Consider the following 27,091-nt stretch of genomic DNA (forward strand, 5'->3'; position numbering starts at 1 on the left):
CATACCTAACAACCCACAGCATGCAGACAGCCTACCAAATCTCCATTCCATGCCATTAAAAGGATTTTGACTTCCATTAATATTTTTTTTTTGCCTGTGTATGGGCTAAAGATTATTCCATTACATGATGAGCTCTTAGAAAAACAGGAATTGTATTTATTCAAACTCAGGAGGGTTCCAGTGTTTGGGCTGAGACTGAGTCTGAACTTTCCCCTACCAAAGGGGCTGTGCCAGATGACCTGAAAACATCCTGGACTTTTTGCAGTCCATGTTTTCTAGATTGGCTGTGGGATCAGAAGCTGCACAATTACATGGCACAGGAGGAATTCCATGTGGTTCAGATATCTTTAGGGAGGCTGTTGCAGACTTGGTGATCCATCACCCATGTACAAACTGCTGGAAACCAGTTCAGTTGCTGATCTACACAGGAATGCAAAGGCATAATGATGACTTAGAGAAAAACTGTCTTCATCTTTATTGAGTTACAGCTGCTGGACCTGTGAGAAAAACCAACAGCAGGTGATTTTGCCAAAACCAGTGTAATCTCAGAGAAACAGAGATACCATACACTTCTGAGAGTCAGCCTATGAAACCTGGAGTTGAGTTTGGTGATTTTGTGAGATCAGTCCATGAGATCTGACCATTTCGTGGAGATGAATGTGGTGGCTTCATGAAGATTATTTCTAATTATTTTGTTGTTTCGGTAACATTCAGCCATTTCTTTGTTTTTACAGTGCTCTCTAGGTAACCAGTAAATACTGCAAAACCTGTAGCTGCCAATTTTAGACCTGTTTCCTTATTTTCAAAAAGTTAGCTAATTACAGCATGCCACTGCCATGTGAGGTCCAGCCAGCTGCATCTCTTGGTCAGTTATTCCACTTTGGGCTACACCCAGATTTTCAGGATTGTTTCACTGAATGTATGGATTATGAAATCTTACTCTCTGTATATCTCATTGCCTGAAATCCCCCAAACACTGAACGTAAGACATGAAATTCCTATCACAAAGCCAAGATATAATTAATCCCAAATTTTATCTGTTTTGTTGAACCCTTTATGCCACAACAAATGGAGTTCAAGTTTTGAAAAGGAACGTTCAGAAACAACAAAAAAAACCAAACCAAACCAAAAACGAGAAGATCTTCACACATTTCCAGGAAAAATTCTCAACCTGCTCAATTTCCAGAGGTCCTTTTTCTTACAATGGCACTTTAAGTGCCTCTGAATTTGTTTCCTGCAAATGTAGGAATAGTGATTTTTTTAAAAAGTCCTTCCTCAAGCTGAATTTTATAGTCTTTTAACATTGGATTTGTCCTGAGATATAAAGTGAAAAAACATTCCCACTTGAAAAAACAATGCATTTTTAAATATGTAGTAGTAGATGGAGATTTTTAAACCTTCACTTTATTATGCAAAATATTGAGATGTTTAATTTTTAGAATTCATTACTGGAGAGTGCTAAGTAGAGGCTCTCAGGACCTATTATACTAAAGGAAGTTCACCTTTTCTGCTAGCAGACAGATATGAGTTATGTTGCAGCTTTTATTTCGTGCAAATGCTGATAAACTTCAGTGAGAAATAGGTGAGGATGTGATCTATCATCTCAATTTTAGTGCACTAAATTTTATATGAGGTTTACTCTAAAGTAGAAATGGCTGCATGTGTATAATTATGCTAACGGCCCTAAATTTATGAATATTGATGACAACATTGATGACAATTTTGTGTTTTCATAAGTGATAAATATTTGATGGGAGGTGGTCACATGAGTCCTGAAAATTGGCCCCCACTTCAGCCTTGCACCACTAATGCTGACAATCTGTAAAATTTAAATTTCTGTTGACTGGTAACAGATGCCTTCTAACAAGAGAATACTCATTGGCACGAGTGATCACCCCCAAAATTATTTTGCCTAATTTAATTGAAATATTTTTAATATTTTGACTGCAATAACCAGTAACAAATGTAAAATACTGTCTGTCCTCAAGAAATCATCAGCTAGGGATCTCCTGTCAAATGAACTGTGAACCAGCAATTCTGGCAGATGTCTGGCACCTTTTTCCTGACTTCCCAAAAGTCAGCCTAGGTAGGGAAAGCCTGTGCACATATTTGAGATCTGTAAATTAATTTTACTTGTTTCTGTAAAAACAAAACGTGTAAACAGAGCGTGTCAGAAAGCCGGCACAAGAAACCAGTGTAAATTGAGTGTGAGTGACAATTGTGGGGTACAAAATCACATTATGATAGCTTTCACAGAGGTTTTTATGCGAACAGGTGGATTTGGCAGCCAGGTTGAAGTGTTGCCACTTGAAGTTTAGAATTAGAAAGTTTCTAGAAGTACCAGCTGTGGTGAAAGTGATATCCATATTAGCTGTCTTTCCAACCTGATAGTTGCTAACAGTATACAGGAAAATCCTAATATCTACAGCTCCCCATAGGATAAGTTAGTATTTCCTGGCCTTAATCCAGCTTTACAGAATTTCCTGAAGTTTATTTAAATTCACATTTCTCTGCTTCAGTCTACTATAGCATTAGTGCACATAACTTACACATTCAATGTCAAATTAATGCAGAAGAAATAAAGTCATGTACCCAAACAGCATCACTGCCCACCTATTTTGTCATGCTCATTTATTTTCTTTATGATGGTCATAAATTAAACATTGTTTCTTCAGATTTCTGCAGCAAGATCAGTTCCCATGAAGAAAGTGAGACTCAGCCTGTTATTGGAGAATTACAATCTAGGCTTCACTCTTTTTCTTGCTTTCATGTTTTGAAAAATTATTCCAGAATTTTCTTAGAAAGAAAGCAAATGACAACAATTTTTATTTATTTCTTTATTTTAACAAATGAAGCAGAATATTTTCAGTGGTATTAATTTATATATATAGAACAGGTTTCACGTCTGGCCTTGCTTAGTTTATTAATCCCAGGTTTATTTGTTCAATTCTGTAATATTATATGGAAGGGAATATGGGTTTACAGAACTGTTAGTGATGGAGTTTGTTGCTCGTGAAATAACAGAAGGAATGGATAGTGCTGTGTTATGCAGTTTGATGTATTTGCTATAACATGTCTCAACTAGGCAATTTAACTTTAGATTACATTTTTTGGGGAGGGGCTGATTTTTATCACAGTGCTTTAAATTTTTAAAGACACAGTATTGCATTATAGTTTTCATGTTCTGTTGTAACTTCAGAAGAACACAGGAAAGTAAACAAACAAATAATGAAATAAACTGTAGGCTTATGGTAAACTCTTTTCAGCTGCAAATTGAGAGCTCTGCCAGTCCTTATCACTGAGCTGTTTGAGTAATGTGAATGCCAGAATCAACTTGCTCACAAAGAGAGGCTAAATGCCACGCACTATTTATTGATTTGCTTCTGACACAATTATTTTGCTGATTCCATATCCTGTATTGTATCAAATATAGGTTATGTGACCCTACTCTGTAAGAATCTTGCAGTTAACCTCTCCTTGGGATGAAGAGACTGCCTTTTGCAGGCCCAGGGAACAAATCCTCAAAGACCAGCAAGTGTAAAAACTCGAAATATTTCTGCCTTTTTCCTCCTTTGGAAAGTATCTGCAAAGCATCTTTTTTCTCCCCTGCTCATGTAGCTCTAGAATTTTAAGTAGCTATGCATAATGTGCATAATTAATCCATGTGCCAAGCTTACCAAAATTTCTTCTCTGCAGTCTCTGCTAGATAATTCCCTCCTCTTTTATATTGATCATAATATTTTGTGATCAAGAAATTAATTGTTCATCCCACGCTTGCAGAACACAGCTCCGGTTCATGAACAAAACCCCTAGATGTCACTATAATAACATTAAAAAGACCAGTAGCTGTAAATAGCAACAGAATGGTTAAAGGTTAGATGATCTTGAATGACACACAAGGAACTTGATAAACAGATTTCAGTCTATGATTTAGGGAGAAAAAGATGTTTTCTTCACATTCACATGTATTTTCCACTAGGTTCTGTGCCAGTGGAAGTCAGTGGAGAACATGGTTTGGTTTTGGATGCTGCTCTGAAAAGCTCTGGCATGGAAGTCTTGTTTTGTGCAAAAACCTTCAGGGCTAGGTAAGAATAGTCACATTTTGTATCATGTTTGGGTTTTTTAATTCTCCTGGACCAAGCTCTTCTGAAAAATGTTCACGGTACTTACATAAAACCATATTTGTACACTTGCACACCTATAAAAATATAAATATGTGATTTTTTTCCTAAGCCAAGGAGGACATCTAAGAGAATAAAACTGTTCCTAATTTTTGTGTTTGCAGGTTGGAAAAAAATCTGAATCCCTCTACGTTAATATCTTATGTATGAAATAAATCTGATGCTTGAATTAGCAGAGATCTGTGACTGGTTTTCTCTGAGTGCAAAACACGTATGCAAACTGTGAAATACTCTACCGTAGGCTGGAGGGGAAAGGGGTGTAACCAGCATTTCCTTTTCAGTCTGAAAATTTACAGGAATGCAGCAGGACATCTGTATGGAATTAGCATGGCTTCTGCCCCTCATACATTGAGATCCATGTGCCTGCAAACTGAGACTCTGCAATCTCCACTACAGATTTGTTTTACCTAATAAAAACATCAGGATTGATTGTACCTTGGGGTGCAATTTTTAAAAGGACTGAAATTAAGTTTTTAAGGAAGTAAAAATAAAAGCAGGCAGTTTAATGTTGTTTTAAAGTCTTTGAATATTTAGATTATGTGTAAAGGGTTGTGTGTAGCAGCCTGGGAGCTGAATTTGGGAGCTTCAAATGTACTCAAAAAATCCTTCCTTCTGGAAAGCCATGTGATAAACATTTCTGCCAGTTTTCTTATGGAATTTTCACTGGGGCATGACCTATTCTTTTTCCTTCTTACAGTCTATAGGAAGGGCATGCTGTACATAACATTTTATAATTACAACACACTGGCTTAGAGCTGCTGAAATACATTAATGCAAACTTTGAATTGTTCTCAGTTTCTGTAGTGCCATCACAGACATTTTAAACGTTCCATAATGGTATTATAAATTACTATATACTAGAATTTTATCTAAAATATAGAACAGATTTTATTTCTCTGCTTGAACAGAGAGGTGGGACCAACTGTGGCCTCTTGCCACCTGAGCCATTCTGGGATTCTGGAATTCCATGAACTCAGCATTTGCATGGCTCTTACAGCATGTAATGACTCAAAGGCTACCTTTACTTATATTCCATGAACCTATTTTAATTTGGTAAAAAGAAAAAAGAAGTTTTGTTCTAGGATGCAAAAGCAATCATGAAATCATAGAGTGGTGAAGGCTGGAGAAGACCTTTAAGATCAACAGGTTCATTGGACAGGAAAACCACAAAATGATCACCACAGAAAACTGTTACTACTTTTATTCAGGATTATTTATGTAATATATAAGTAATCATATATATATACCAGGATAATATATATATGCATATCAGGATAATGATATTGCTTAATTCAGAGGTTATCAGAGAACCATGTCATCTCAGTGAGTTTTAGGACAGCTGATAAATACGTTGTTCAAGAGAAGCTGAGTCAGAAACAATGCTTAGAGGAATGCATAAAATGACAACTACTTTAAATCATCCAGCTATAAAATTATTAACGTGTGTAAACCACTTAAAACATGTTGTCAGAGTTTAATGCCAGATGAAGTTTCTCCTGAGAAATTGAGCTCTTTAACCTGCTCCACCTAGTGATTCCCCAGGGTAGAGCTTCTAGAACAAGACAAATTAATTATTAATTATATCATCTTCTTAACCTGGGAATTACTCTAGCAGCTATATCTGAGTTTTTTCAAAAAATAAAAACAATATCCAATAATATTTACTGTGGTTTTTATCTTGTTTGACTTGAGTAATTTTAAATAGACCCTGAAGTGTTTGAGTTCTACGTAGGATAGCTTCAACCTTCTGTTTCATTTTATTTTTTATTTTTAATTTTTGTAGATAGAATTTGGTTAGCTTTTTCTGCATTGAGGGGAAAAAAAAGAGAGAATGCTTAATTTTATTTTTTTTTTAACTCTCTCGACTCCTTCGTTTTGATGACAGATTTCAGACCTTAAAGTAGGATTTAATTACTGGTAGCTGAGATGTCTAAATTAGGAACATCTCACTTCTGTTTGCTATCACTTAAAACAAAACAAACCATAGAGTTGTCCACCCTACTTCTCTATGCTAAAAAAAAGAAAATCCCAAATAATGATGAGCTCTTACAGGCAGAACAGACAAATAACTTCTGGAATGATGTGCTAAAATATCTTGCCTTGTGTACATTTTTATTTGTGTCACAAAGACAAAGAGTCAGACATTCCAAGCTGGGTCATCCTTTGGTAGCTGAAGCTTTGCTTCAGCAAATGTTCTGCAGCATTGTGGTGGTTTGAGAGATCTTTTGTTTAATTGCATGGAACAGTTCCCTCTTCCAACATCTTCCAACACTTTTTTTGCTTTTTTCAAATTATCTTGTGTTCTAAGTATCTTCCTCTTTTATTTTATAAGCCCCACTTAATGGTTTTGTTCCTTTGCAATATGCCTCAGGCAACATACGCACTTTTTTTTTCCTTTTGCAGTGAAAACATTGCATTGAAACCACTATTAAAATATTTTTTAATTTTATAAATGATAAAACTGAAATTGTGGAATAATTTATCTTTTTGTTGAATAATATCTTCACTTACATATATATATAAGTGAATTAATTAAAAAATGTGAATCAAAATTGCTTCTTAAATGGCTGTCATGTTCTTCATATGCATTGAAGTCTTATAAATGAGCACAGAGGGAGAGGAGATCATAATTCTTATTTCTTTTTTATTGAGAATAAACTTAGAGTGGGAATAAATTAGTTCTATCTTTTTTTGCTTACTAGTTTTTTTGTTTGCCAACTTATGGCCATACACCAAGTCAGTGCCTACATTTAAAAGGTGGGAGAAAAGGAAGTTAGGCCAACTAATCTAATTTCCTGGCCAGAAATAATGCTGAAAAGTGAAATAATTCATGTTTCTGTGGGAAAACAAGAACATCAGAACTGACTATAATGACTCATCCAATCTAAGGAAGAATGAAGACAGAGAATGAAGCAGACAGGCTGAATAAAAAACAAAAAATTATGTTGACTACCTAACATGAGCAATGCTTTTGAAGCAGTCTCAAATTACATTCTTCTAAGTAAGAAAAGAAAATTACAGTCTAGACTAAAATGTGTCATTTTATATTATTTATTCCGTTTCTACATTGATGATGATGTAGAGATAGCACATTTACTTTGGAGGACATGATTAGAAATCAGAATGGTCAGATATACTAGACAAATGGAAAGAAAGAAAAGAAAGCACAGGTAAAAATCAAACAAAGAAGCAAAAAGAGGATGCAGCTCAACACTTCTTAGTGGTAAAACCACTGTCACCTGCAGCAGATCACTGGCAGCTGTGTAGAATTCCTGTGCTTGAGAGACAGGTTAAATTGTCAATTTTCTTTTTGCTTTACAGCAGAGAGGTTTAATCAAATGGGTTTCCAAGGTCTTTACCAAAAATGCTTTAAAAATAGATCTGTGCTGAAGATACATTTAACAAATGAAGGTTAAGCTCTCGCCAAGCATTGCAGAGGTGTGGATTCAGTCCAGTGGGGAAGAGGGAGCAGCTGAAATGAAATTTTTAATCCTGACATTGTCCTGTCACTTCTACCTTCAGTACCTGTGCTGGTCTAGACATCCACCACGGGGTGCTTTTGGTGACTGAAGCAATGAATAGCTGAGAATGCTTTTACTTGTCAAATCCATGTGGCCATTGAGAGACATCATTTTCAGCACTGTAAAAAACTACTTACACCCACCGAGTCCTGTTTAATTAGATCCTGTATTAGCACAATGATGGTCTATGGCTTTACTCTGTTTCAAAATGTCAAAATATGGCTGGCTTTACTCAAAGTTAGTTATCTCCCACCCTTGTTTGGGAAGAAAGTTTAATCACATGGGAAAAGTGCGGATTAAGAAATAATCTGCATTAAGAGCTTTTCTCTGGAAAAAATTTCTTTATGCAGATGTACACTTGCATGTTTCCTGAATATTCACTATAGCTAGCATTAGTCAGCAATTTGAATAATTGTTACTGGAATTGGCCAGAACTTGAAGTGTAAATTCAAGTAGAGGAAAAGAGGCATCACTCATCCTTCTGCATCAGCCTCGTGATGCCAACATTTCATGGCATCCTCTGTGAAAGAAGCTTTTCTATTTTATATCAGCCAGGGAATAGGATGGGAGAGGATCTCTGGGATCAGCAGATCCAAATGCTTTCCAAGAGCTGGGAGATATAATCCACAATACTTTTTCCTAAAGAAATCAAATTTCATCCCACAAGTACTTATAGTCTGAGCTTCTACTTTTATACAAATGCAGAGCTGTGTTCGTGTCTTATCCTAGCAACTCTTAATTGTGGTACTGATTTCATTGATCATGTTGCACTTTTTTTTCTATTAATTTCCTTCCTTATTTTTAAGATAACTGCTGTTAGCTGAAGAACCCAAGCCCTCTGGCAGCGATTTTCCACTGTAGCAGTGGCTTTTACAGGAAGCTATTCCAAATTTAACACATGTAGTTCTAACATTATTTTAAATCATGTCTGGTCTGTGTCTTTTACCCATGAAAAGTATTTATGATGCCCATCCTAACAAAGGCAGCTTTCTTGGTAAGCATTGATTTCTGTTCATATTTACAAACACCAAACTTATCAAAAGTAAGACATCTCGCCCAGTCTTGCACAGTGAATATTTTAAAATTTTGTGTGCTAGCTCCTTTCAAAAATCTAGCAAGGGGCTCCATAGTCCTCTTTGGATTTGAGTGCAAGGAGGTCTCTTGAGTCTTACAAATCACTTTACAAATCACTGGTAGCTGCTGACTTTGCTTTTGTTACTCTACTCAGTATTTCCAATTTCAAATTATGTCTCTCTTGGCTTTAAACCGTAACTTTCCCACTCTCTAATTTCTAGCCCACCCTTGCTGTGCAGTTGCCTAACTTTTTGGGGGAGAGGGGATGTTGGTTACTTGTTTCATTGTTTGTTTGGTTGTTTTTTTCCCCTTCCAGATTTTCTACTGTTGTCTTTTTCCAGATGTGCTGTGTTTAACTTCCTGGAATCGCTTCTTTATCACTGATAAAGAAGCTTCCTGATATCCAAGACCCTGAGCTTATCTCAAATCAGTTCTCGCCTTTTGATTCCTTTTGTCCTATTTATTCTTTATGTTTTCTGGGGATAGTTATTCACTCAAAGTGGCATGGAATCTTTCTCTTTCCCTAACTCTTAGCTGCATTTCATTCATGACACATCTAACAGTTTGTCTTTAGAAGAAATTCCAAACCTCACTCACAATCAGGAGGTTGCTGAACTCTCCTACCCAGTTGTCTTCATAAAATAGTTCATTAAATACTTCTCGTTTCTCAAAGTCTTTAAAGACTGAGATCCTGTCATGCAAAATTTCTTCTGCTAAACTCGCAAATTTAAACTAAATCAGCTTCTGAACTGTCAGAACACAGGTCTGTAAATGGAGCTTCTCTTAGAGCCACTGGACCATCAAAGGAGAAAGTGGAACGAGAGTGGCTGGATGTGTGACCCCTTGGATGCTTGGGTTTTATTTCAGAGACAACGAAATGTAGCTGCTGCTTCTCACCGCAGAATTACAAGTCACAGATATCATGCACGTGGAGCTAAATGAAGCCGTGACAGGTTCCGGTTTTGTTTTAAAAGACAAAAAAAATTTCCAGGTTGCCACCGTATGCCATGGGCTGTATGGTGAGGTGCCCACCCCGCAGAGCTGCAGCTCAAGGGGATAAATCTTCCCAGATGACAAAACCAGATTGTGCCCTGCTGTTATCGCAATGAGCAGCAGCCAGCACTCGGGGACTGCCAGCAGAGCCACGGGTTTTGTTTTCATTGCTTTTGTTTGTTTCTCACCGCCGGCTAATGATGTGGCGCATCTCAGTAAATGCATGCCTCTTAAAGAGCAAGCGGGAAATTCTCTAAGGCAAGTCGTGTTTTTGAGGGGACGCTTATGTAGAGAGAAACAGCAAGCGGAGAACGAGCCAAATTTCCCAGTGTGAACTTAAAAAAAACACCTACTCCTGAAGGCAAGTGGTTGCTATTTTCAGTACCTTGGTGCCTGCAGCCCCAACCTTCGGGCTGAGCTGGCACGACATGGGAAGGACTCGGGGCTCTTCCTGACCCAGTGTGGGGCTCCATCCTCCTCCCCTCCGGGCTCATCCTTGCCACCAGAACCTTTGGTGCTGTCCTAGGGAGGGCTTTTGCTGCCAAAAGCCTCTCCGCACGGCGCAGCTCCCGGAGTTTGCCGAGGTGCCAACTTTTTGCACCTCCTTTGGGACCAGCTCTACCTACACCGCTCGCTCTCCGGGACCCCCGTTCCTTCCAGCAGCCTCTCTCGCCTCCTCTCCTGCCATCCCCTCTTCCCGGCCCCCTCCCTCCCTTCCTCTCCCCTCGCCATCCTCTCACGGCCCGGAGGCACCGGCCCCTCCTCCGGCTCTCCTCGCTGAAATTCTGCCCCTAGCGCTGAGTAGCTCTCCGCTCCCTCTGTTCCCTCTGTATCCCAGCACGTTTATTTTAGGCGCGTTAATTATAGTCTGGTTGGTTATTTCTTTCTTTCCTTTTTTTTTTTTTTTTTTTTTTTTTTTTTTTTTTTTTTTTTTTTTTTTTTGGGGTAGTGGAAATTCTTCTGGATTTCCTGTTGCCGCGGAGGAGGGAGCAAAGCCCACACCCTACCCTGCTTTTATTCCCCTCTTTTTTTTTTCACCCCTCCCTCTCCGCAGAGGGGTTGGGTGCAGCTGGCACAGCCTGGGTAGCACAGACAGCGGCTTTCCCGCGGCTGAAGCCTCTCCCCGCCCGGGAGCCGAGCCCTGCCCGTGAGGGCGGCGCGGCACCGGCGCTCCTGTCCGCCCGCTTCCCGCCGGGACAGCCGCAGCATGGGCAGGCGGCGGCGGCTCTGGTGCTTCTTGTGGCTGTGGCTGGGCTGCCTGGCGCTGTGTGCGCAGGGAGCGGCCGGGAGGAAGCACCAGCAGCACCAGCAGCAGCAGGAGAAACAGCAGCAGCAGCAGCAGCAGCAGCAGCACCGGCCCGCACTCCGCGCTCCCTCAGGAACTCCCTCAGGCTCCGCGGCCGCCGCCTCGCACCGTGAGGACGGGGCTTGGAGCGCCGCCGGCCGGGTCCGCAGGCGAGGACAGCAGGACGCTCTCCGAGGGTAGGGACAAGGCTCAAACTCACTTTCTTTACGCTCCCCGTGGCATTTCCCCAGCCCCACGCCGGCCGTCTCCGTGGGTGCCCCCGGTGCCGCTTTCCCCTTCCCGCCTCTTCGTGTGGCTGAGGACTCGGGGCTCGCTAAGCTCAGAGTTTGGTCCTTGCCTGTGGAATCTGGCCTCCTAATTAGGGCGATGTAATGAAGAGCAGGCATTGCCGGGGGCCTGTGTGACAGCTGACGGATTGGCCCCACTGGACTCCTTGGTCCGATACCGATATACTTAAACTATACTCACTTTTTTGAGGGTTTTCTACAAAGAAGTGACGCAAAGTCGTCTTGGTTTTCTTCTTCTGATGCTTTGGGGACTTCTTGGTACTTGGAATTCGTTTATGTTTGCTTATGAGCGGGCATTCTTTCTGTCTTGTGTCATATGGCAGCAAGCCCTTTTTTATGGCCATGCTTCTCCAACTTTGAATGAAAGCAGAATCAAACTCATCTTTTCCATACCGTCCGTTCTTGCAACAAGGATGAATGTCGCTTCCTCTAACTCTCCTCTTTATGCTAATCAGCTGAACTAACCCAAAGTAAAACGCCTTGGAGGAAGATTTTGTTCCTTTGGGGAGGATTTTTTTGTAGACAACTTTACCATGCACTTTTTGTTTGTTTTATGCAGCTGGATTCTTCCCGCGCGTGTGTGTGTAAAACGTTAAGTTCCCTTCAGAGTGTTTTATACTCTTCCATACACATTTATTGATTTGTCTGTGTTGCAGGCCAAATGTGTGTGGTTCTAGATTTCGCTCCTACTGTTGCCCTGGATGGAAGACACTCCCTGGAGGAAATCAGTGCATTGTTCGTAAGTGTCTGACTGCTTCTACTGCTCAAGGGGTAACCATAAAAGTAAATATTCTTCTACGAGTCACTATTCCATTCAGTAGTTTGAGAACAGCCAGTTCACTTCTGTGTTTCACCTTTAAAAAAAAAAAAGGAAAAAAGAACAAGATGGATTTACAGGTCTGTTCCTTGTAACTGAAGGGCTGCCCAGTGACCTTGGTATGTTCAAAGAGATGTCTCCACCTAATTTTTAAAGAAAACCCATGACAGTGAAGGAGAAAGGAAAAAAGCTTTGTCAAATCAAATACTGAACTATAGTAACAGGAAAAAAAAAAAGCCAAAAGGTCTTGACATAAACAAATCAGATCTTGAAGTTCTCTGAAACTTGGAAATACAATCAAATAGAAAGCTTCTTTACGTTTGAGATGCTTACTGTCTTGTCTGCTATTTTTAGTTGTGTTTTGATAGCTGCCAGGCATGTAGACTGGCTACTGGCTGGTCATGGTAGCTGCTGTGCTGGCAGATATACATGGCATGGCAGAAAAAATGGAAAAAAGCTGTGTGTACTCAGTATTCCCGTGGGATGATGTTTTAGGAGATGTTTACCATGAATCAGAAAATGAAGTTTAATTTTCTCTCTGTTAGGTAACAGCTGATAATAGACACTTGCTTCCTTCAGACCTTAAATTTTTAGTCTGTGTCCATTTATTCTGGCCTGTCACTCTCTTGTTTTGTTAAAAAGTATGGTCAACTTCAGAATTCAGGTTCAAGAACATACTGTTCTTTGTGTGAGCGATGGAGGTCTATGTAATACTCCATCTGATAAACTGCAGGCATGCAGGATGAAACTGGGGAAGGAAAGGGTGATAAGCCAAGCTCTGCCAAACTTTTGGCCCTTGGTCCCCCTTTTTTTTTTTAATTTAAATGATTCCAGGCCTCTCTCACCTGTTTACATTTTTGGTTTTGCATGATTAAACTCGACTAGCTAACTAGTCAAGGAGATAACTGTGCCATGTACCACTTACTTTCAACTGAAGCTGACCCAGAATTTCCCAGCAAAGGATAATGGTGCTATTGAGAGGAAGATCCTTCTATTAATGTCCCTGTAAAATAAAAGGAGTTCCTCAAAATATTCTGTTCACATTTATCAGCCCTTTCAATATTGGCTTACTTTAATGTAGAGTTTTTAAGAAGGGGTTAGGCTGCCTATTACACTGTTGATAGGCTTTTCAGATTCAGCTGTGTGTCTGGCTCAAATGTGGCTAGGGGCTTTCAGCAATTCTTTCAAGATACCCTTAATTAAAATTTTGTGACTCTCTGTGCCTCTTAAAGGCCTCGGTCTAAGGTCTGCCCACATCCAGAATCCTCTTTGATTTATTTTCAATTTATATGCACAAAGGACATGCTTTAGCTCCTGCCTACTTACTGCACTCTGATTGCAGCTTTCTAACACGTTTGGAGGGTGAATGATTTTGGCAGACCACTATTGTCTGTGACACTTTTCTGTGTCTGCTTTTGGTGGAGGTTTTGGTGTAGAGATTTCTATGCTCACATCTAATATATGTGGAGATGACATTCCCTAAAGAACTCCTTTAGTTGGAGTTCTTCACCTAGAAAAAACGTCCTGCACAGGATGCTGGACAAACTATCAAACTTTTCATTGGAGATGTGCTGCTTATAATTTATGCATATTGTAACTGGTGATTTTAAGATAGTATTTCATGAGGAGAAATCCCATGACCCAGTGGTAGTTCAGAAAGAAACCATTCTGACCTGACAGTGTTTCAAGATGATGTGGTGTTGGTTGTTGGTGATCTTTGGCACATTTATGATTAAAAGTGGTCTTTTATTTAAAACCAAAGGTCTGCTTACTTTTAGTCTTTTGTTATACAGAATAAACTCTTCTGATGAAAGTATATTTAGGATATGTCTACAGGTCTAGGCTTTGTTAAAAAGTTACTCCTTAATGGATAATAAACTAACAAAATGGACGGAATGTAAACCTTGCTTTATCAGGAGATTGACCTGTGTTGTATAAATATGGACTGAACAGGAATATAAGAAAACAACCCCGTTTCCTGTGCTTGTCAAGTGCTCTTATAAATCCAAGTCCTATTTCTCACTTTTACTTCTGCTCATGAAAAAGTATTTTAAGTCAGTCACGGTGTGTCTCTAATTCCAGCTAAATAGAAAAATCCCACAAACTCTTTGAACCTCTCAAACCTTCATGTTTGAGACATAATTGTGACAGAATTTAATGCTAAATGTGGATGATTTATTTTGCATTTTTTGATGCCCAAAGAGTGATGTGGCAGGTGATCTCTTCAAGGTGTTTGTTCCATTGGAGTCCTTCAGTGGAGATGTGCTGCAGGATTATTTGGTTCTCACAAAACTCTAGGCATGTTTGCAAAGAAATTGTGATTATTTTTTTGTTGATGGTGTTTGTTTGTTTTTGAGGTTTTTTTTCTATACAAGTTGTCTGTTGCACCATATATGTATTTATAAAGTCCTCCTGCATTGTGCTATAGTGGCTCTTAGGCTCTCTTTTGATTCATTTGCTCCTTGAGGAGATTAATTTGAGTCTGTTTTAAAGTGTCTTGGACTTTTAGCTCTTATTTTTATGGTTCTGTCACTTCTTTCTTCATTGGAGCTGTGCTGGATGGTGAGTGAGAAGGAAAGGCATGACTCTGAGTCATCGGGATGGCACAAGGTCAGACACACACATATGGGGTGGACAGACTTCCCTGGGGTTTTTATGGTTAGTTTCTAAATAAAAGTGTGGGAGCCACCTGTGTACAGTAAACTCTATTTCGGAAAAGATCACAAAATCTGCGAAGTCCAGCATTTGGACATTGACTTGCCAAAAAAAGTGCTTTGGGTAAAGGGCAGATAATCTTAGGAAAAGAAAAAAAGACCATAAAATGCCTTTAAAATGGTGATTGTAAGAATGAAGCCCATTGGATAAATTTGCATTGTTTATATTCCTTCAAATCTTATATTCTTGGTAATGTTTTTTCACAGGCCTTGTGGTTTTAAAAGATTTATTGTTAATGATTTTACGCTTCTTGCCTAATTGGCAGGTATTTTTAATTGGGGAAAGAGTTGATTACCTGATCTCAGTGGTCAGGTCAGTGTACGAATATGCCTGATTTAATTCTGATTGTCTCCAAATTTGTCAAGAGATACTAATCATGCCAAAATTCAGTTTGCTTTATTTGACATAAAATCACCTTTGCACGTGTAATAGCTGTCCCAATGAAATGAGTGTTCGAGTGTTGGGGTTTTCTTTCCCTACAAGTGTAAGACTCAGGTTGCTGCTAATCCCTGTCACTCTCTTTCTGTGTTCTTCCTCAGCAATTTGCAGGAACAGCTGTGGTGATGGGTTTTGTTCCCGTCCCAACATGTGCACTTGTGCCAGTGGGCAGATATCACCCACATGTGGATCAAGACCTGGTAAGGACTTACTGTGTTTTCATTACAGATTTCGTTGAAATTTCTTTTAAATTCTCTGTAAGTTTCAATGACAAAAATGTGAACTTCCTTAAAAATAACTTCTCGTTACTGCATATGCAAATGTAAATTACACTTAGGTAAAATACCTCAAGTTCTTGATCAATTTTGTTGTACTGCACGTGCTTGTTTATTCTGCGTGGCAAATTTAAATAAAATATGCATAAAGAGAGAAGCAAGTTTACAAATGAATATGTGTGGTATTTACATTTCATTGAGTCCATTTTGGTAAAAAATTAAGATTATACAGTCTCCAATGCAATTAAAAGTTCAGCGTTGCTACGTAATAGTTGTGGCAAACTTGAGAAAATCCCCTCCATGAGTATATGCATAAAATATATAGTGTAGATGGTACAAAGCTCATCACTCAGACCCCGTTTTAAAGGAAGGTCATTCGTGTGTGGTGTTTTTGGGCTGATTTTGGGTGTCTCTCTGCAGCTCAGCAGTGCAGCATCAGCTGCAGGAACGGCGGGACGTGCGTGGACGAGCGGTGCCAGTGCCAGAAGGGCTTCTCTGGTGCCCACTGTGAGCAGCGTAAGTCACAGCCTGCTTGCCTCAAGTGCAGTGAGAAAACACCTGGAAGAAATGCTTGTTCTGGGTGTGGTGTTTTAGCCGGCAAGTCATTTCTTGTGTGAAGTGGCTTTTGTGTTCTCTAAAATCCAAGTCACAGATTGGATTCACCGAGCGGTTTTGGGAAACCCTTGGGGAGCAATGTCGCTGTGCATCCCACTCTTCATACCAGATGTTCACTCGTTTTTCATTCTCTGTAACAAAAGTTTTCTCTACCTCAGAACAATAGTCTCACTGCTGGGTTGAAGCATGTTTTTTTGTTTCCCACTTAGTGTACGGAGAAAAGGATTAAATATGTTCAAGCTATTGGATACTTTCTTGTGTTAGCAGACAAGCTAGAAAGTGAATTATTTGCCCAGCTTTACCTATAACAGCACAGTGTTTACAAGCTGTAACAATTTAGCAAACAATAAAAGTCCCTAAAGGCTGCAGGGATGAAGAAAGACTCAAAATGTATTCTGAGGCCAGCTGACTACTAAATAGGAGAGAAATTAATTGCATAAAGCAGTCTGAAAGAATTAGAGACAAACAGAGGGCAGCTATGCAAAAAACAGATGGAATGTTGTGGAAGTTAATATTTTTTTTTGCCCTAGTTGTTTTTATAAATGCTGGAAAACAGTCTTGTTCTTGCTTTAACTGGATAAAACTCTCTAAAATTTGAGCAGATAGTTGTAATCTTAAACTGTGACCCTAGCCGCAGGGGAATTTTGCATTAAGGGTTGCTGATCCCTTCCTGCTTTTGTTAAAATACTGGGTCAACACCTGAATGCTGTCAGACAAGGCAAATTTCCAGTGAATAAATGAAAAGATGATTGAATTTTCAAGTGGTGACTCTGAAGTAATCCAGAAAATCTGAACAAATTCTGGAGATTGGTTTCAGTGTATCAGGTAGTTAAAATTTCAAGCAGGATTATGAATATGTGTCTTCTAGGCAGTCTTAGAAATAAAAATATACTTTTATTTCTATTCAGAAGATTTTCATTGTATATAATGAAGATACTTGTCTTGCTGAAATGTCATTGACAGTTAATTCAGTAATGTAACACATGCAGCAAAATATCTTAATTTTATGTGTGCATTCTCAAGAAAAGGTAATTCTGTTTGCTGGTTCTTGGTAAGAAGTAAGGCTTTATCACATTTCCTCACAACACTCTATTTTATGCTCTCCATGATAATATAGGAGTCGTGTACCTTTTTTTTCAGTTTGAAATTGTTACCTTCTGTAAGTGTCTAAGGTTCTTTTGCCCTGGATACTCGAATGTGTTACAGATGCCACATCCAAACTGAGGAGACACGTTTAGGAAGGCACCCTAATGACTTTGAGACCAGAAATTTAAAGTGTTAAAATTTTTGTGACTGTCCTGTAAGGTGAAATGTTTTGATTTGGAACATGTGCTAATTTTGACACAATGACCTAAAGCAATGAATCAGAAAATAGCTAAAATTAGTTTGTTAAAGCATTCTTTTAGTAGTGTTTTCAGCCTCTCTGAAGAACCATCTTCCTTTTGAACTGAGAAAATTCAGTGGTCTGGCAGGAAGCTTTGTTCTTGATTCAGACCATTGGTAAAGAGTATGAGTGAAATATCTGAAATATCTTTTTCATCTAAATGTACCGTGGGTTTGTAACCCTTTCACCCTACCCAGCTTCCTCCCTCAGCACAAAAATTTCATTTTTTGTCAGGATCCTTTAAGAAACAGTTTTTTCAGGCACTTAAAGGGATGAATTAAGTTGGTAATTCTCCCTTGCCTCTAAACATCAAAACCTTCTTCCAGCAGCATCAACTCTGAGAGATGATTATCTGTCTCTTGGACTCCTTTCTCTTCTCAAAAGGTTTGTTGCTCTTGTGACTGGACAACACAACTTAATATGCCCAAAACCCCCCTCACAATAGTTGAGGTTTGACATACAGCTAACTTCAGTCAGGGATAATAACTTCTTGTATTATAAGTTCTTATATAATTCCTATGGTTATGAGTGACTAGAGCTGCACAGATGACTAAAATACACTGAAGTTGCACATCTGCTGTTAGTCTGTGCTGAGCAGCTGTTTCCACAGTTAGCATCAGCAGGTAATAATGGAATTTAGTTTGCAGAGCTATTGCTGGTGGAGGTGCTAGGGGGGAGATCATCTCCATCTTGAGGCCTAGAAAGACTCAGAGCAGTGGGAGAAAAAGGAATACTTTTTAAATGGAGCATATGTTAATCTTGGAAATGTCACTGCCGTGGCATTATTAAACTTTTCGCCTGTTTGTTTTGTTGTTTGAAGCTGTCTGTGAGAGTGGCTGTCAGAATGGAGGGCGGTGTGTTGGACCCAATCGCTGTGCTTGTGTCTACGGCTTCACTGGCCCCCAGTGCCAAAGAGGTAAGAGAAATTTAAGGGAGTTCACATGTTTTACACTGTGTATTTTCAGCCAGTAAACTTTCAGTAAACCCCTTACTATCTGTAATTTTAGAAAGTGTCTTCCTTTTTTTTTTTTAAGTTTGGGGGACACATTAAAAATTGACAAGTACAAAGCCTAATTGGTAGGAATTCCAGCTCATTTAGGCTGCATATTTTGTCCGTATAATAGTTAAAAGATTAGTCTTTTGCTCTCTGCTACATAAATAACAATCCAGTGAAATTGCTGGTGGTGTTAGGATTGTGTGAGTCACCTCTTTCATCAGAGGAGCTTGGGAAGTAATTTGCTCTGGTTAGTTAGGAAGTCAGAGAAAGACTGAAAAAATAACCAATTACAATAGTACAGGGATCAGTTCCTAAACCCATTCTTATTCCAGAATCCATCCCAGAGGTAGCTTCTGAAAGGAATCCTGTGGAATTCCCTGTTTCAAATTCAGCTGTGAAATGCTCGGAGCTGTGTATAAACTGGGAGAAATATCTTGCACCTTTTCTATGCTTTTATTTATTTTTAGCATTTGTTAACTGTGAAATGGAAATAATTTCCATGGAGCTAAAGGAACTAAAAACCCAAACACTGAAAAAACAGGAGTTTCTATTTGGTATTCCAGACTGGTTTATATACCCACTAGGTATCACAAGCATGAGAGGAATGTAAAGGATCCGTTTGTCTCTAGCTTGTTGTTGTTTTCACTCTTAAAACTTGATTTACATTTTCTATTTACCCCATTTCCTGTAGTTGCTTCTGAAGCAAGCAAGGACTCAAAGGACTCAAATCTTAAATAATTTGGTTAATGGAGAAATAGGAAATAGTATTTTGCTAAAATTTTGTTAATATTTAGAGCCATTTTATAGCCATTCAGAGATATATCTGTGCAAGATGTATACCTGTCTAAAATAAGTCTCTCTGTTTAGAATGGATTTTCAAAGGATTGGACAAGGTTAGGGTAATTTATAGTTTGAGCCTTAATTCTGATGGATCTTAACATTGCAAATTCTGCATAGTTTGGGCTATGTGTCTAAGATAGATTGTAGTTCTATCTGAACCATGGCACGATATAACTGCAATATTCAATTTTTTTTTTAATTTAGCTGCTGATTGCATTCAGACATGCTTTTTATTGATTGCCAGACCACTTGGCGAGCTTGCTTTTGGTGCCAGATAAAAGAAATCATTCCTAGTTAAGGTTTGTTTCTGTTCTCTGACTACATTCAGGGCTGTGGAATCACGTTAATGCATCTGACAGATTCCAGCTGTGATGGTGGCTCAGAGTTTTTAGTAATGATACTGATACTTTAAATAGTTTGACCTTCAGAGCTTAAAAGATTCTGCTACACATGGGTGTTGCACCTTAACTTCTGTGATGATGAAAGGGTTGAGATTTGCTTTCTTACCATTCAGTAAGAAAGCATTTCTTACCATTCCTGTTCCCTGAACAAGAATTGAAACATCAGTGTTTTGGCATCCATATTTCCCAGCTGTCCTTGAAAATACTAGATTTTCGGTTTTGTGTAGAGTGCTCTTGTTCTGCAAGAGTTCATCTGCCTTATGTGCATACTTGAAAATTATTTCACTTAAAGATTTACATTTTATTGCTTGAAATTGGAGGTAGTAAGCCAAATTTTCTTCTGTCACTGTCAATAAAACATAGCATATATCTAGATTATATAATTGCATGTAATAACTGTCTAATATATCTCATCTAATATAGTGTCCTTTTACAGCTTTGACAGGGCTAAGTAAAATTTTGCCTTATCTTTGTGTTGCATAGACCTTCTCATATTCAAATAAAGAAGTTACTAATTTATTTTACCATTATTCAGTTAAGGAAAGATGACTTCTATAGTATATCTTGATAATAACTACAGAAAATATCTAAGTGCTCATTTTGTTTATGCTTTACATGAGGTGGAGTACGTGAAAGTACTGTAAAAGATGCCTTAAATGCCTGTTTAGTTCAACAGTAATTTGTAATTTATGCATTTAATGTAATAGTTTATACTTTCCAATAAATAGCAGAATGCAGTGATTTCTTCATCTGTGGGTTGCCATAGTTGCCTGTAATATTTTACAGCAAGAAGTGTCTCAGTGGTTTAATTTCAAACTGATTTAGTAGGAGTTCATAACTCTTCAAGTAAAATTTTATAGTTTAAGGATATCTGAACTTCCCTTGCAAATCACATCAAAGTTATAAGAGACGTTGTTTTGTAATTTTTATTTACTTCTTTCTGTTCTAAATGCACACTTTTTATAGTTCTGTAAATTGAGTTCTTTAAAATTAGGTATTTTCTTCCTAATACAGAACATGTGTATGTTTCCTGCAGCTTGGCTTCCCAGCCTAAGCTGTATGATAAAACGTGGCTGGTTTTTCAGCTATCTGGGCTCTGAGCAGACTAATTTCCGGGCTGGAGACAGGAGGCTGAGCAGTAACTGATGACTGGCATGATTGGAGTATTTAACTTCAGGTCTTCTGGGGTGAAAAGGGAGAAAAACCTGTTTGGGAGCTCCTGCTTTTTCTGATATATACACTGACCTCTTACATTTCCTGTCAAATCTGGTCTTTGGTCAGCTCCTTGTCTTTGAGTTGTGAGCATACAATATCCAAGTTTTTTTGTGTGGTGTTTTTAAAGAAAAAAAACAAAGGATGTTGAAATTTCTGCAGTTGAGTTTTCCCAGTGAGAGAAATAGGAATAGAGTAATGGAACAAAAGACCTCATTCTCAGTTGTACATATATGGATGTTTTTTCTAACATGACAATGCTTTCTCAGTGTTGCAAATTATATCACTGCTCGTGGTCGGTGCGTTTTTTTTAATTGATGATCTTTAGATATAGGAATGTCTGGAAAAGCAAGGTTATTTTTTCTCCTTCTTTGTCATGTGATGAAGGGAAGAAGAAGTGAGAAAGGCAAATCTTAAGCTTGCCTTCATCCCATGTCGAGGGAGGAAGAGCAGTTCTTGTTTACTCTGTATTAAATGGCACTTTGTGAGAAACAAAAGGGTTTGGAATGAGTAGAAATGTGTAGCTCGGGAAGAGTATCCTTTTGAAGAAGGAAGAGGATTTCAGGTAAAGCTGTCAAGCTTTGACAGGTAAGAAACTGACAAAAATATGGAAATACAGTATTTGAATAGCAGCTTTCCAATAGCTAAATGGGGCCAAAAACAGATCTGAAGAGGGGTTTTTTTACAAGGGTAGGTAGGGTTAGGACAAGGGTGATGGCTTTCAACTGCCAGAGGGCAGGGCTGGATGGGATCTTGGGAATTGGGAATTGTTCCCTGGCAGGGTGGGCAGGGCTGGCACAGGGTGCCCAGAGCAGCTGTGGCTGCCCCTGGATCCCTGGCAGTGCCCAAGGCCAGGCTGGACACTGGGGACAGTGGGAACAGCCTGGGACAGTGGAAGTGTCCCTGCCATGGCAGGGGTGACACTGGATGGGCTTTGGGATCCTTTCCACCCCAAACCATTCTGAGAGACTAAAATTCTATGATGATAACATGAGATAAAAAGTTTTTCTTCAAGCTGGGCGGTGGGTGGAAAAGGTTATCAACAGCACAGAGAAACAAGTAGGACGAGCCAAATTGCATCCTCAGTTAAGGTGTTGTTAGTGTGCAGTAACTGAGGTGAAAGAGCAAAGAATAATGCAGAACTGAAGTGGACATACACTGGAACAGCTGATAGGCATAGAGGTTATAAAGATGTTTGGGGAAAATACATGTGGTTAAAATTAAGCTAGCATAGCAAACTGACAGACCCCCCTGCAGATCTGTACAGGGTTCAATACTTCTCAAAGCAACTTTATTATAAAGAAGAAATAAAATATATATTGAGTCTGTAGTGTTGTTGAAGATGCTTGTGTATGCTGAAGTGACAGTGATTAGGTCTAAATGAAGCAACAGAAAATGTAATTCTTTAACAGGGTACTTCTTTTGACAGGTATTTAGAAGACCTCTTAACTTTAAACAGCTTTTCCTATCTGTTTTTGCTACCAGTACTATGAGATGCATAACAGCAAAACTGTTTTTTTGATTACCAAGCTCTTCTCTTTTTTGTGAGAGTCTTGGGAAGGCAGCTTTTTAATTTTGAATTTTGCTGTGGAGGTTGGTTTTTTTGTTTTATTTTTTTTCCTTTTTTAATGGTTGTATCATCTTGAGCCAGAATAGAGATATTTTATGGTCTTCCTGCTTCTTTCCTTTCAGTGTACAGTAAATGAAAGACTGACCTGCTAACATCAGTTTAAATCATCTTCAGTCCAATTTTAGCCTTTGGGAAGTGGAGCATGTGTTCTTGGGTTATTTTCTGCAGGTTCATAAGGGAGTTGTGCAAGGCCTGTTGAATGAAGAAAAAAGTAATTAATTTACTGTAGCATGCTCAAAATTACGTGGCCCAGTTCACAGCGGATGTTCATGGTCACTGAAGGAAATTCTGAGTGTTTAATCATCAACTTGAAGTCTCATTTAACTAAAATAAATACAGTTCTGTTTAATAAAATCAGATAAAATTAAGTCAGCAGTAGTTTAAAACTATGGAATGTGAAACTTCCTAAGATTTGCAACTTCTTTCTTGTCTACTTTTATCTCTTTAATTTTTTGTTAGAAAATTAATTTGTCAGATTTCAACAGTCAGTTGAAAGCTGATTGCAAGCAAAATGCCACAATGGTAATTTTTTTTTAACAAAAGAAGCTTCAGTTTAGACTAAAAAAGCATGCTTCTATTCCTCTTGGAGATAGAAGAAGATAAAAATTGCAAATACCTGCAGCAGTAAGAGGCAAAGCTTTATCTGACAGGTAAGTACCTGATTCAGGACAGTAGATCAGGTGATCTTTGTTGGAAGAACCTGTTACATATTTTGGTTTTGGTTTGGTTTTTTGGTTTTTTGGGTTTTTTTTTTGAGGCTAGAGATGCTGTCAGGTGTTAATAACACAATTTAAGTGCAGTCCCCCTACCAAGCTGCTTTTTCTGCTGCAGGTTCTGACCTGTAGGTACTGGCCTACATCATCCCTTGATGGATTGCAGCAGGGCAGATTCAAAAAGCTGCTTTCCTGCTCTCAGATGTCAATACCTAGTGCTGTTACTGGCACTGCATTCCCTGCTCTTGTTATCCATCATTATCTCCAAAAGCAAGGTTTTCAAAGGCAAATATCCCCCTGAAGCACTAAAAACCTGCCAGGTGCTTACAGAGTGTGTGTTTTCTTGTTGTTAGCTGCCATTGGGAAACTTCTCCCTTCTAGGTCTGCAAAAGATTAAAATTCAGCAGTTTTAAAAATGACACGGGCAATGCTGATCATGCTGATTGCTGTAGTGATGAAGAGAGCATTGTGATCTCAGTGTATTTCTCTTACTCTCTTCTTTTAGTTTTTAATGAAATCCCAATATTTGGATGACTCATCATTTGGCACCCTTCAATGCAGTAGCTTTGCTTCTTCTGAAGCACTTGAAATCTTCAAAACTTCTCAGTTTGTTTAAGCGAAGGACAGGCAAGTGCCAAAGTGTCATAGAAGTGGGGTTGTTGCACTTTGTATTAGAATTAAAAGCAGAGGTTTTATGCCTTTAAAGTAGGTCTACAAAAGTAAGATGAAAATATGAATTTGAAATGACTTCTTCTGAGGGCTTGAGAGTTTTCACCAGAGTCCAGCTCAGGCATTTGGAATGTTTCAATCCTTAAAAAAGGAAGCTCTATAGCTGTGCTGCCCTAAACTTTGAAAAGAAAGAACTACTAGAACTGTTTTGCCTTATACTTACAGCCAATATATATATTTTCTTCATATATCTATTTCTTAAAATCTGCACTTGAAAAGTAGTTTTTTTCCTCTTAGCTACAGGAGGAACAAGTCTAGGAGAGCATTAAAAAGAAAAACAGTTTATTATGTGTTAGGTAGGACTTAGACTAGCTTGTACTCTGCATCTAAAAATTGTTCACTGAAAAGTGAAACAAGGGTCTGATCATGTAGAGCAGTGAAGCAAAATCATGAGTGAGTGAGAAACGCATTGCAGAGGAGAGGGAAGATGATGCCTTTGAAAACTTCTGCCTATTCTTATCTTCTCCCTTCCTCAATGAAAATTTTGCTCTTTGTCAGGTCAATTAAAATGTCCCCTTTAAAAAAAAAAATTTACCTGGGGAGAGGGAAAATACAAAGCTGAGCAATGCCATGATGGCACTGTTAGTTTCAGAAGAAAAAATAATTTCTTCTGAAAAGTAAAAAAAAATTACTTATTTTATTAAGCTAATTAATTTGTAATATATCCAGGGGAAAAAATCTTTATGTATTTTTAGTATATCTAGGAAAGTTAGAGATCAGAAAAAAAATTTTCTTTAACAAAGAAAGTGCAAATATCCCTGAAATATTCATGTGCACAGGAAAAGTTTTCTGTCAAATTCAGCAAGTGCTGATGTTATATATTGCTTATATAGGCATTCTGTGCAAAATTGGCAAAAGCAGAAATAAGCTAAAGAAACCAGTTTTGAAGTACTGGGAAAAAGGAAGAAAGAATCAAAATTTTCACCTTTTTTGTGACTGCTAAATGTACTAGAAAAAATGAGACTGTTTTCCTCTTAAGTTTACAAGTGTTGTGTAGAGGAGGGTTGAGAGATTTTCTGGGAAACTCAAGAATCTTGGAAGTATATTTCTGTAATGGCTGAAATGTTGTTTTATCTTGGTATCTGTTCTGTGTATGCAGAGGTTCCATATTGGAGCTGAGAGAGAGTGAAGGGAGGGGTTTGGATATTTCTTTGAATATTGCAGTGTTGGAGCTAGAAATACAGGAGGGAGAGTACACATTATTCAATAGCACCTGAACAGCTGTTTGTGAAACAGTGAGTCTGAAAAATAAGAAATGGGAAGATTGATTTTTTTTGTTTGGTTGTTTTGCTTATTTTTCTCACAATAGGATGTAGCCATTCACCTTTAGACTTCTTTTGATTAATAAGAAAGCAGTTTTGATAAAACTGTCACAATGTTGAGCCAGGAGGACGAGTGTGGAGAACCCAAAACTCTGTGTGGCTCTGTGGCTGAAAGTTAGATAGATGCCAGATATTTGGAAGTAATTTTATTTTTTTGTATTTTCTCCTCCTGTGGTACTTGCACACCCTGATATTTTTCATTATGTCCATTATGCTTCGAGCTCCCTTACGGTGATTTAAATATTAAGGCTTAAAATTCTGTAAATTGGATCTGCTTTAAATTTCCAGCCTTATCTGTCTTAATAATCATTAATTATGCAGTATTAAAAGCCATAGTTGCTATAATAAAATATATATGGAAAAGAGTAATCCAGGTATTATGAGGGGTAGTTTACTGAAGCCAGTCAAGAGCACATTGCATCCAGGGTTGCAAAATCAAGGTGTGCCAAATGTAAACTGGTTTATTCCACCTCAGACTAATAACTTGCTATATGAGAAACAGGATTAAATTATTTCTGTATTGAGAAGATATATAAATTATCTTCTTTCCTATATATTGGTTGCTAAAAGATGCTCATCTTTATAATGTCTCCCTGAAAATCTTGTATAAGCCCAAGAGGTAAATTTCTAAAGCCCTTTGGTTTTGTTGAACACACCCAAAGATCTGAAGAACACAAACTGTGTTTCTTCCTCTACACAGACAGAACTCTAGTAAATAGTAGCAGGCTGGGTTTTTAGCTAATTATGAACTCAAATTATCACAGCAGTCTAGACAGTCATCTGGGAAAACGTTTCTTGCAGTTTAAATACATACATATATTTCATTTTTTCTAAGGGTAATGTGTGAAACAGTTATTTTTCCTACTTAGGTTAATAATTAACAAGATTGCATTCAGCTCCAGTGTCTGTGGTTTTATTAGGGTTTCTGGTCTACTGAGAATGCCTTTTGCCTTTTTCTATGCCTTTCTAAATATACTCAGGGGCTGGTTATGAAATATTTTCCCTCCTCATTTTGTGAGTGTGGGTGCATTCTGAAATCCTTGGCTTTTGCTGTGGGGAATGACACTGAGCTCCAGAGTGGGAGGGTGAGGGTGGAGTGTGGGAATCTACACTGTACCCTTTACACTGGTCAGCAAAACTCTTAAAAGGGTGTCCTGTCTTAAAATTAAAGTCTTCCTCTTCACTGATTCTGATTTTCTGTTCCTTTGAGGCTGAACTGGCTTCATGGAGTGGAGAACCAAAAGCCTGTGGACAGTGTAGTTCAAGTTTACATCTTATTGTCAAGAAAAGTAGCATATTTTTGTACACATAAAGTAGTGTAAAATAAAGTATTGGCTTCTTAACTCCCGGGATGTGAAAGAATTAAGAGCTTAGTGTGCATCTGTCTGGCTTTCCAGTATCCAAGCTTTGATGAGTAAGGTATTTTTGAAGGAGAAACACGAGAGGAAGGAGCAGCAGGCAGCATGAAAGAGTTCCTTTGCTGCTTCAGATATTTTAAAGCAAAGATGTACAAATATCATATTAGGGTAGTTGGTTTAGACTGCTGAATCTTGCAAAAAAACAAACAAAAAAAAGATTCTTTTGTTCTTTTTGTCTCCACGTACACATTGCCCAGGGGTGATTAAGGCTGTAACTTCCTGC

General features: G+C 38.4%; 1 protein-coding gene across 2 annotated transcripts in view; it reads left to right on the forward strand.

Moving 5' to 3' along the window:
* FBN2 (fibrillin 2) overlaps positions 1 to 27,091 on the forward strand; it is a 150,946-nt gene that overhangs the window by 15,559 nt on the left and 108,296 nt on the right. For both annotated transcript variants that reach the window (XM_088156922.1, XM_088156923.1), the window contains 5 exons: positions 3,980 to 4,085; positions 12,019 to 12,101; positions 15,434 to 15,532; positions 16,028 to 16,123; positions 18,427 to 18,522. In XM_088156922.1, the coding sequence (XP_088013048.1) occupies positions 3,980 to 4,085; positions 12,019 to 12,101; positions 15,434 to 15,532; positions 16,028 to 16,123; positions 18,427 to 18,522 (480 nt within the window). The remainder of the gene's footprint in view (positions 1 to 3,979; positions 4,086 to 12,018; positions 12,102 to 15,433; positions 15,533 to 16,027; positions 16,124 to 18,426; positions 18,523 to 27,091) is intronic.

Source organism: Sturnus vulgaris, chromosome Z (genome assembly GCF_052056855.1).
Source record: "Sturnus vulgaris isolate bStuVul1 chromosome Z, bStuVul1.hap1, whole genome shotgun sequence".
Classification (NCBI taxonomy): domain Eukaryota; kingdom Metazoa; phylum Chordata; class Aves; order Passeriformes; family Sturnidae; genus Sturnus; species Sturnus vulgaris.